Below are 9,904 nucleotides of genomic sequence, written 5' to 3'. Positions count from 1 at the left end.
TCTCCATCTCCCCTTATTCCCATCCCACCCCACCCCCAAGATCCCAATTTTCTCCTTGGCAATTTTGTCTACTTCCCTTAGCCAAGAGGATAACTATATGTTTTTCTTCTTACTGGATATTTTTAAACCTTGTGCATGTAAACAGAATAGATTCAAATAATTATGTCATAAATTTGTAACATATTAAAACTTGCAAAATTTCAGAATTGCATACTCATTTACAAGAAACACATTGAATTTGTTATTGTTGGTCACTCAGAGAAAACTAAAATCTTTCAGCTTAATTTCATCCAGAAATGCTCCCTTCTGTAATGCTTTTGTTTACTTTCAAAGGTATTACATTTGTACACAAAATCTGGCATGACCAGAGTGCTTAGCAGATATATCTAATTGAGTCACAATGTATAATTTAACTATATCCATACATTTGGTTGTAAATATTAAGGGATAAGAACTATATTTCTTCTTTATCATGAAATTTTCACTTTCTCTCAATAGACCTCAATTCATGCCAGTTACTGTTTGAGAATCCATTGATTTTGTTATAAAAATATTCTCATCAAATTTGAAACATAGGTTTAATCTACAGAGAGGATAAAACCCTATAAAGTGATATGCACTGAAAGTCATGCAGTTCTTTCCCATATTTTATATTCACTGTAGCTTTAAACAGTCCTTTAAACATTTCAGAGAGAAGACAGTAAAAAGTACAGTAAACCATTCTCCATGTAGTGTGGTATGCTTGGCACAAAATTTATTACTTCATACAAATTTCTGAAAAGTTCTGCAATTAAAGTCAATATAAAAAGGCATTTTGTAAATCAATGAAATCTTGGTATAAATATACATGGAAACCCCAATAAAAGTGATAAAATTTATTAAGTCTTTCATGAGAATTCTCTATTAAACACCTCCAAGAATATGTACTTTGTTAGGAGAATGTATCAAAACAATGGTTTATGAACTAGATTAAAATACTTATTAAGTACTTACTTTCTATAAAAGATTCTCACATAGATACTTCTTTTCTAGAAAAAATTCTCATCTAAGAACTTAATTTCCCCCAAACCACTACAAATTTGATTAATATAAGACAGCTTTGATAAAGTATCGCACTGTAATTCTGTACGCAGAAAAAGCTGCATTCAAAGAATCAGCATGAAAAAAATTTAAACAAGGCACCATAATGCAGTCAGTATAGAAGAACTAGCACTACAGAAAAAATATTTATATAATGTCTTTGTCTATAAACTTGATGTATTCAAGAGCTTAAGACATTTTATTATCTTATCACCTCTAGCCCTTTGGTTATTTTGTGAGCTTTAGATTTGTTTTTTCAGGTGGAGAGTTCTGGCCTAAGAGTGGATGACATTTTCTCCAACACAGGGCAGATTGACTCCTTCGTTTCCTAATTTACGACCTTTTGCTTTATTTCTTTTTAATTCTTATGCTTTGGTTAATTCTACAGCATTATATTTGTGTTATTCCTTTTATTAGAAATTCCTTGGAATTCTCCATCATTCTGATCATCATACAGCCTGAAATGTTTATTATAATAAGTATGAAGTATGTTGAGCCTTGTTCTTCAGGACTTGCATTAATAAGGGATATTTAATTATGTAAACGCACTTCTTATTCCTCCTGAAAGAATCATGTGAAATCTCTCTTTATATTCATAGATGTGCAGTATCACCTACATTGGTTTGAGGATGGTGAACCTTGTATATTGCTGTATGGCTGGATGAAGGAGGTGTTATCATAATGAATAATCTTTTTATATCATCATGGGACTGTTTTACCTATTTATTACAAAATGTTATATACATGAGGGATATAAAATATATTATTTTATAATTTTCAGCCTCAAATATGGAGTGTTTATGATACTTCTGTGAGGAATAATTTGTAGAGGTAGCCATTCAGATTGAACTCCCTAACCCTGAATTTTGTTTGGTTATGGTTCTTTACATCCAAACCTTTTTGAGAATTCTTCATACTGCTGTCCACAATGGCTTCACCATTTTTCAATCTTAGCAAAATACAGTTATGGTTCTATTTTCTTCTCAATCCTCCACATTTGTTGTAAGTCCTATGCCTTTCTGACTGGGGTACAATAAAATTTCCAGGTTGTTACATATGCAAATCCCTAATTGGAAGAGGGTATGGACGTGCTTGAGCTATTTATTGTCAGTTTTATCTATCTTTTAGTGCTCTGTGTTTAAATCAATAATGTGAGTGAAAAGATAAAGATTTCTTCCATTCTATGAAATTCTGTTTTTGTTAGATATTTAGAATTTTTTTAGATATATCAAGACCCACCTCCGTTTTTTTTTATTAGTTCTTGGAAAAACAGGGTCCTATTTGAAAGCTTATTACTAGATCCACATCCTATAGGATGATAAATTAGTTTTTTTCTAAGAACTCCAGTTTTCTTTTCTTTCTTTCTTTTTTTTTTTTAACTTTAAGACATCACTGTTAAAATATATTAAAAAAACTGTACAGGGGGCTGGAGAGATGGCTCAACAATTAAGAGCAACTACTCTTGCAACAGACCTAGATTTAAGTACTAGCTTCCACATGGCTGGTCATCACCATCTGTGACTGCAGTTCTAGGTGATCCACTACCATCTTATGGTTTTGCTGGGTACCACAAGCGTATGGTTCATAGACACAAATGCAGGCTAACCACTAATACAAATAAAATGAAAATAATAAAAACAGATAAAGTTTTACTCTCATGCATCAAAGGATGTGATAGAGTGAAAAAACAGTTTCTAGATTAGAAAAAAATATTTACAAACTGTATATCACAAGAGTAAATGTCTAGAGCATATTAAAAGAACTTTTCCAATGAACTAACAAAAAGACAAGTTAAAATGAGCAAAAGACTTAGATAAATGTTTATTCAAAGTTATACAAATGACTAGTAAATATGGAAAAAGCTGCCCAGTGTTACTTATCTTGGAGAAATGAACTCAAAAGTACAATGAAATATCACTATGTATCCATTAGAATGACTAGGACAGAATTCTGAGATTTTCAAAGAAGACAATACACTCCTCAAATTGTTCCTCACAACACAAATAGAAGGAACATTGAAATTTCATTTTATAAGATCATGTTAACCCCGAGTAACTTATTGTGATACAGTCCTAATACTCTTCTTGGGATCTTGAAAAGTACCCTGTACTTTTAGGGGTGAGTAAGTTTTGGATGAAAGCTGATCTAAGCCATGAATCAGCTACCCAATCTACTGCCTTCGCTTGTCCTTTATCAATTTGCCCACAGTGCTCTCAGAATTTCATCAGGTCTTAGATATCAGTCTCTTTCCAGCTCAACACACACAGCTGTCAACCCTTCCAAGGTTGTTCCCACTGATGTAATTAGACCATTTGCCGTAAGAATCTTGCATCATTCTTGGATATAGCAGTTCTACCTCTTACTACACACCTGACGTTGTACAAATTTTTGGCTGACAGCAGTGTAGCCATGCCTGTTGTCATCTTTACAGCTCATGTTTCTCAAGCTAGTGGCTTGTACAGTAATGATTTCCCATGAGGGTAGAGACCCTTGACTGATGATTCATACTGATATTGTCTGGAACTGCACATAAAATTTTCTCCCTGCCTCCCACTAATATACCTTATTTCAGCCTGTGGATTTACATCTTGAATTTGTCTTAGTTCACTTGATCTGTCATATTTCCATCACATAGATTTTTATATAGACCGTAATTTAGAGTATGTCTTTTAGAATAATGTTAATCAAGAACAAATCAAGTTTTATGATGATTTTATGTAATCTTAGAATACAAAAAGAACTTTGTACCTGGGCACTTGATAAACCATTTTCTTTCATGACAGGACATCTTGACATTTGAGGATGTGTCAATAGACTTCTCTCAAGATGAGTGGGATTGCCTGGACTTTGCTCAGAGGGCTTTGTACAGAGATGTCATGTTGGAGACCTACAGTAATATGCTCTCTGTCGGTGAGACTTATTCATAATTGTTTTATATAAGTATATTTAATAACTATACCTAAATTGTCTCCCTGATATTGACATGCTAATTTAATAAACATTGTGACGTTCATCATGTAGAACATAATATTTCTTGTAACTTTAATTTGTCAATAAATTTCTGACTCCTGGAGATGACACTGATCATTCAAACTTTTATAATATGTTTTACTTTCAGAAACATCATAGTTTATATAGATTTACAACTTAATGATTTATAATATATTTTAATTTAGATTCATTAAAAAATTCCAAAATAACTCTAGGTATAAAATTTATCATAAATTATTTTGAATATTTTAAAATATTAGAAGATACTGCTTTTTCTACTACTTTTTCTACTTCCCATGTAGAGCAGATCTATGTATGAAAAGACAAGATCTCCTGAGTAAATTGGGAGCATGGGGACTTTGGGAGAGGGCTGAAGTGTAGGGGAGAGGCAGGCAAGGAAGCAGAGAAAAATGTAGAGCTCAATAAAAATCAATAAAATAAAATAATAAAAAAGATGGTAGCAATTAGGAAATTATATCTTGAATTTTATATTGTATGTGTTCTTATATAATCACTTTGGAGATGTATTAGAACCCCATGTGTTTTACTGTTAACCCATGGTAAGACCATATGTCTGTTACAACATGCAGGTATTTCAGTGTCAAAACCAAACCTGATCAGTTCTCTTGAACAAAGCAAAGAGCCCTGGAATGTGAACACTAGAGAGAAAGAAGGCAATGAACAAGGTAAATTAGAATGAAGCATTGACACTTGTGGGAATTCTAAGACTTGAAGAATTTTGTCCTTGAACTGGGGATTGCAAAGATCTTTAATGGAAATGAGAAGATTGTTTCATTAGAAAAAAAATGATCATAAGTTTTTTTTATGCCACATAGCATAAAGTTTTTATACTTATAAAATGGTGTGCCTTATATATCTGAAAAATTTTCAACTTAGCGTACTAATTCAGATAATTAACTGTTTCCTATTTTCCAGTTCTATATTCCCATCAAAAACAAGAACAACTTGCAAAGGGAAATATACAAGATCCAATCCTGAAGTTGGTATCTGGAATATCTGTAAGTTTTGACCTAGAAACCTTTCACTTGAGGATATTTTAAAAATTTGGTGATGAGAGCAAAAAGAAAGGGTTGTGTCATACTTGAAATAATCTTTACTCACAAGCCACCCTAGATAAATTTGCCAAAAAGGTCAAGAATTTCTATCTTATTGTGAATAACATCACACTAGAACTCATACATTTACAGAAGATGTTCCTTTTCTAAAAAAATGCACTTAAAGTTTTAAAACATGTTTTTATCTGCAAAGAAAGTTGAAAATGTCTGAAAAGTGAATGATAGATATGAATTCTTCTATTAAGAATTCATTAGAGTTCCCACAACTATTAATTATATTTGTGACAAACTAATCAATTTAGATCCACACTGAAAGGTTTTTCTCAATAAAATGAGACTGAAAATGTAGCATAGCATTTCTAGTGGGGAAAAGTCTTACATATAAAGTGATGCTAATAAATTCTTTCCCAAGAACTCTAGGAAGAATAGTTGCCACAACTGTCAGTTGAAGGAACAAATGACCCAAAAGTGCACCACAATACATGTTTACTCAGTATTTAAATATATAGTAGGAGGCTGTTTTTTCTTGAGAAGTATATAGAGATATTTGCTTATAACACACATCTTTTTTCCCTCCTACATGACCAGAAACAAGAGAAGCATTATATAAACAACATAAACGACGAGACACAATACGACTATAAGGAATATGGAAAGAGCTTCAACAGATGTTCATGTCCCATTAGTCATAAGATGATTATTTCCAAAGAGAAAGGACAAAAATGTCAAGAATGTGATAAATCATTTTCCCATCATGCAAGTCTTCAAGCTCACCAAAGAATCCATTCTGCTGACAAACTTTACAAATGTCAAGAATGTGGCAAGTCCTTTAGCCATCATGCAAATCTTCAAGCTCATCACAATATCCATACTGGTGACAAACCTTACAGATGTCAAGAATGTGGCAGGACCTTTAACCAGGTGTCAAATCTTCACAAACATTGCAGAATCCATACTGGTGAGAAACCTTACAGATGCCAAGAATGTGACAAGTCCTTTACCCAGGCCTCAACACTTTACAGACATCACAAAATCCATACAGGAGAGAGACCTCACAGATGTCAAGAATGTGGCAAGTCCTTTAGCCAGGTCTCAACACTTTACAGACATCACAGAATGCATACTGGTGACAAACCTTATAGGTGTCAAGAATGTGGCAAGTCCTTTACCCGTCATGCAAATCTTCAAACTCATCACAGAATCCATACTGGTGAAAAACCTTACAGGTGTAAAGAATGTGGCAAGTCCTTTACCCGTCATGCAAATCTTCAAACTCATCACAGAATTCATACTGAGAAACCTTATACATGTAAAAAATGTTGCAAGTCCTTTACTATATGCACAAGTCTTAGAAGGCATCAGAAAATACATGTAATGGGTACACTTTAAAAAACTTCTTAGTTTAACTCACACCAATTCAATTTACCAGTCTTCATACACTGAACAAGCTATTTCACAGACTCATATGCTTCAAATACTTTCCAAGCTTAGTCAATACTTATATGGTGCTAGAGTCCTAATAAACTTAGAAATATTGTGTCCAGGTTTGAATTTTATAATCATGAAACATTCATTGTGAAATAAATTATTTATGCATCATTATTGGGTACATAACCATTTAAGTATCAATTATTATCAATAAAGAAATATCTCTAGTAGGAATGAATTAAGCAATAACATTTCTTGACTGTATGTCAAAATTACGTATTAAGAAACCATCCAAAATCAAACTATTCCAGATTTTGATGCGTATTTTAGATTGGCATATGTTTCTTTAGGTAATGTGATTATATTCTATATAAACATTATTTTCCTGTAGTTACTTGTGATTTCAGATAAATAACTGATTATTTTGAACTTCAAGTGTTTTCCTTCTTTGCAATAAAAATGTTAAATATTTTAGCCATTTTTTGCATTTCTTTGTTCTGATAGTCTATTCTTTAATGTCAGGATAACATTAATGTCAGCAGTTCTGTGGATGAATAGCAACAACAGAAATATGTCATAACAAAGAAGTAGATTTGACCTGGGCATGTATACACTGTGTGAACGTGTATTGCTGTGTTTGAAGTAAGAGGAAGTAAATGGACAAACCTAGGTAGGAGGTATAGGCGGGACTGCCAGGGAGATAGTGGAAGTAGGAGAAGGAAATAAAGCAAATTGCCACCAGATGGAGGAAGCTGGATGTGTGGTATGTGGCAGAACATAGAACAAAACTTTATGGCTTAATTAAAGTAATAAGAGTTAGTTGGAAAGTGGCCTGGGAGTTTTGATCTGACTTGCCCTTGTTCAGCTGTTATGAATCACTTGAGTTTGTAATTACAAATCTCCCACTGTGTTCAAAACCCTGCTTCCTTATAGTTATTCATCTCTTTTGGCTCTTACCATCTTTTATCATTTTGTGCTGAACCATCTATGACAATCGCCTGGAGGGGATGATATTGCTGTATTTACTAAAGGCCCAAAGCACTTCCTTTATTAACCAATGAAAACAACATAATATTGAAAGGACACTTAAAGCAGAACATTTTCTTATTGTCTGAACTATGACTGCAGCTGTGTCTCTCTTTTAGCAGTAAATACATGTGGGAAATTTCTGTGATGGAGGCTTAGAGATACAGTAGTTGGTGGTAAAAGATAAGACATCAGCAATAATTTTAAACTCCCAAACTTGTAGCAGAGTAATGGTAGCAGGCAGCACTTTTTAACTTTTGGTAATTCTTCTAGAACAAACATGAATTCTCCTTAAATTATTGAAAAAACTAGATGAAGGAACAGTGTGATATTTTTTTTCATGAGGACACTCATGATACCTTGATATCTAAGTCAACTAAAATTCACTAAATGTGATTGATATAATATCTTTTAGCTTTTTGAAGCAACCCCACACTGATTTTATTCACTTCACCACTGTGACCTCTCAAAAATGTGAATAAATTATTACCTTTTCTTCAGCCATTCAGCAGTATTTGTTATCCTTTATTAATGTTATTTTTCTTAGTCATTCTGATATGGGAAAGAAATTGCAAAAAATAGTTAATTTGCATTTCACGGATTGTTAAGCATGTTGAGCATTAGAAAATACTTCTCAAACATATTTATATATCCTTTGAGATTTCTGTTTAGGTTTATGTCCTAGTTTTAATGCCAAAGGCAATTTTTATTTTTCTTTGCTTATTTGTTTCTCTCTCTCTTTTTTTTTTTTGGTGTATAGCTTTTTAGTTCTAGGTATGTTCTAGAATCACTTTCAGTTGTTTGGCTTGTATTGTTATTTTCCTAATTTTAACACTGTCTCTTCTTTAAAAAGTTAGTAGTCAGCTATCTATTAATGCCAGTTAGATTTGAAGTCTCAATTGTCACTACAGAGTCTTAAGTGCTATGGTCTAGGGATCTTTGCCAGAAAGACTTTTCCTTTGCCTACTGTAATCTGTTTCATTATTCTGTCATTGTAAGAGAACATTGTAAAAACCAACCTTTCTTTTTTTAAATTTTCCCATTAGTTAATTATTTTTGTAACCTATGCTAAGGCATACATGAAACCGTAAATTAACCTCTTTGAAAATAACTGCTAAATACAGTAGAGAGCTATAACTGGATATGCAATGGTGTTTGTAGTACTGTCTATTATTGGTATCAGGTGGTGTCAAGGGGGTTCACTGACAAACCCTTGTAAAATTATTTAAAGACTTAAGGGCAGTATCCCCTAAACCTTTCCCTTCTGGTGCTCCTTGTTCTCTTCGATAAAAGGACAGAATGAAAAGCTTGTTAGGGTTAGGTGCATACCCAGACACAACAACAAATTCATAAGACATTCTTCAGGAAAGCACAGATTCAGACTCATACAAAACACAGAGTAAAGTAAATTAATCCTGGTGAATGAATTAGACAATATAAATCTGTGGCTGCTACTGGCCAAAGGACAAAAAGGAGAAGTGATTTCCTGATTTTGTTCTATAAGACACCAATGCATTATAGGTGATTCTGAGTATAGTATTAATATATTTAAACTGACAACTTTTGATGTCGTATGTGAGGAATCTCAAATTCATTAAATATTTGTAATAAAGAAAAAGCATCTTCATAGAGGAGAGTTTGGCAAGAAAATATGAGCCGGAATGTGGGTGTGAATATTATGAAATCTTCTTTAAGATATGACATGGATACACACACATACTTTAACATGTGGCTGTAAATATGCATATAGATATGTATATATATGTAATTATGTGTATATGTATGAAATGATGAACAATACATAAAAAAACTAGCAGTTTCATACATGCTACTGCCCTGGATTGATCACTAGCAATGACTTAAACATAAAAATCACTTGTATATTTCAAGCTTCTATAGATATTGTGCAAGACATCTGAAACCACATTAAAAATTTCTCGAATTTTGCATGCAAGTGGATGGATATAGAAAACACTATCCTGAGTGAGGTAACCCAGACCCAAAAAGATGAACATGGGATTACTCACTCATAATTGGATTCTAGCCATAAATAAAGGTCATGGAGTCTATAATTGGTGACCCTAAAGAAGCTAAATAAGAAGGTGAACCCAAAGAAAAACATATAGTTATCCTCCTGGCTATGGGAAGTAGACAAATTGCCGGGGAGAAAATTGGGATCTTAGGGGTGGGGTGGGGTGGGATGGGGGTATGGGGAGATGGAGAGAGAAAAATGAGAAGAGGAGGATGGGGGGAACTTGGGGAAACAGGATGATTGCGATAAATGAAGGTTGGATAGGGGAGCA

The 9,904-nt window shown here is 33.2% G+C and overlaps 1 protein-coding gene across 1 annotated transcript in view; it reads left to right on the top strand.

Annotated features, from left to right (window-relative positions):
• The window catches only part of LOC101990486 (zinc finger protein 678-like), a 47,373-nt gene that overhangs the window by 12,238 nt on the left and 25,231 nt on the right, over positions 1–9,904 (top strand). The window contains exon 3 of the mRNA XM_026789987.1: positions 5,917–6,439. Within this exon, the coding sequence (XP_026645788.1) occupies positions 5,917–6,439 (523 nt within the window). The remainder of the gene's footprint in view (positions 1–5,916; positions 6,440–9,904) is intronic.

This window comes from Microtus ochrogaster, unplaced genomic scaffold (assembly GCF_000317375.1).
Source record: "Microtus ochrogaster isolate Prairie Vole_2 unplaced genomic scaffold, MicOch1.0 UNK37, whole genome shotgun sequence".
In the NCBI taxonomy this organism is placed as follows: Eukaryota; Metazoa; Chordata; class Mammalia; order Rodentia; family Cricetidae; genus Microtus; species Microtus ochrogaster.
This window is presented reverse-complemented; position numbering and strand designations above follow the sequence as displayed.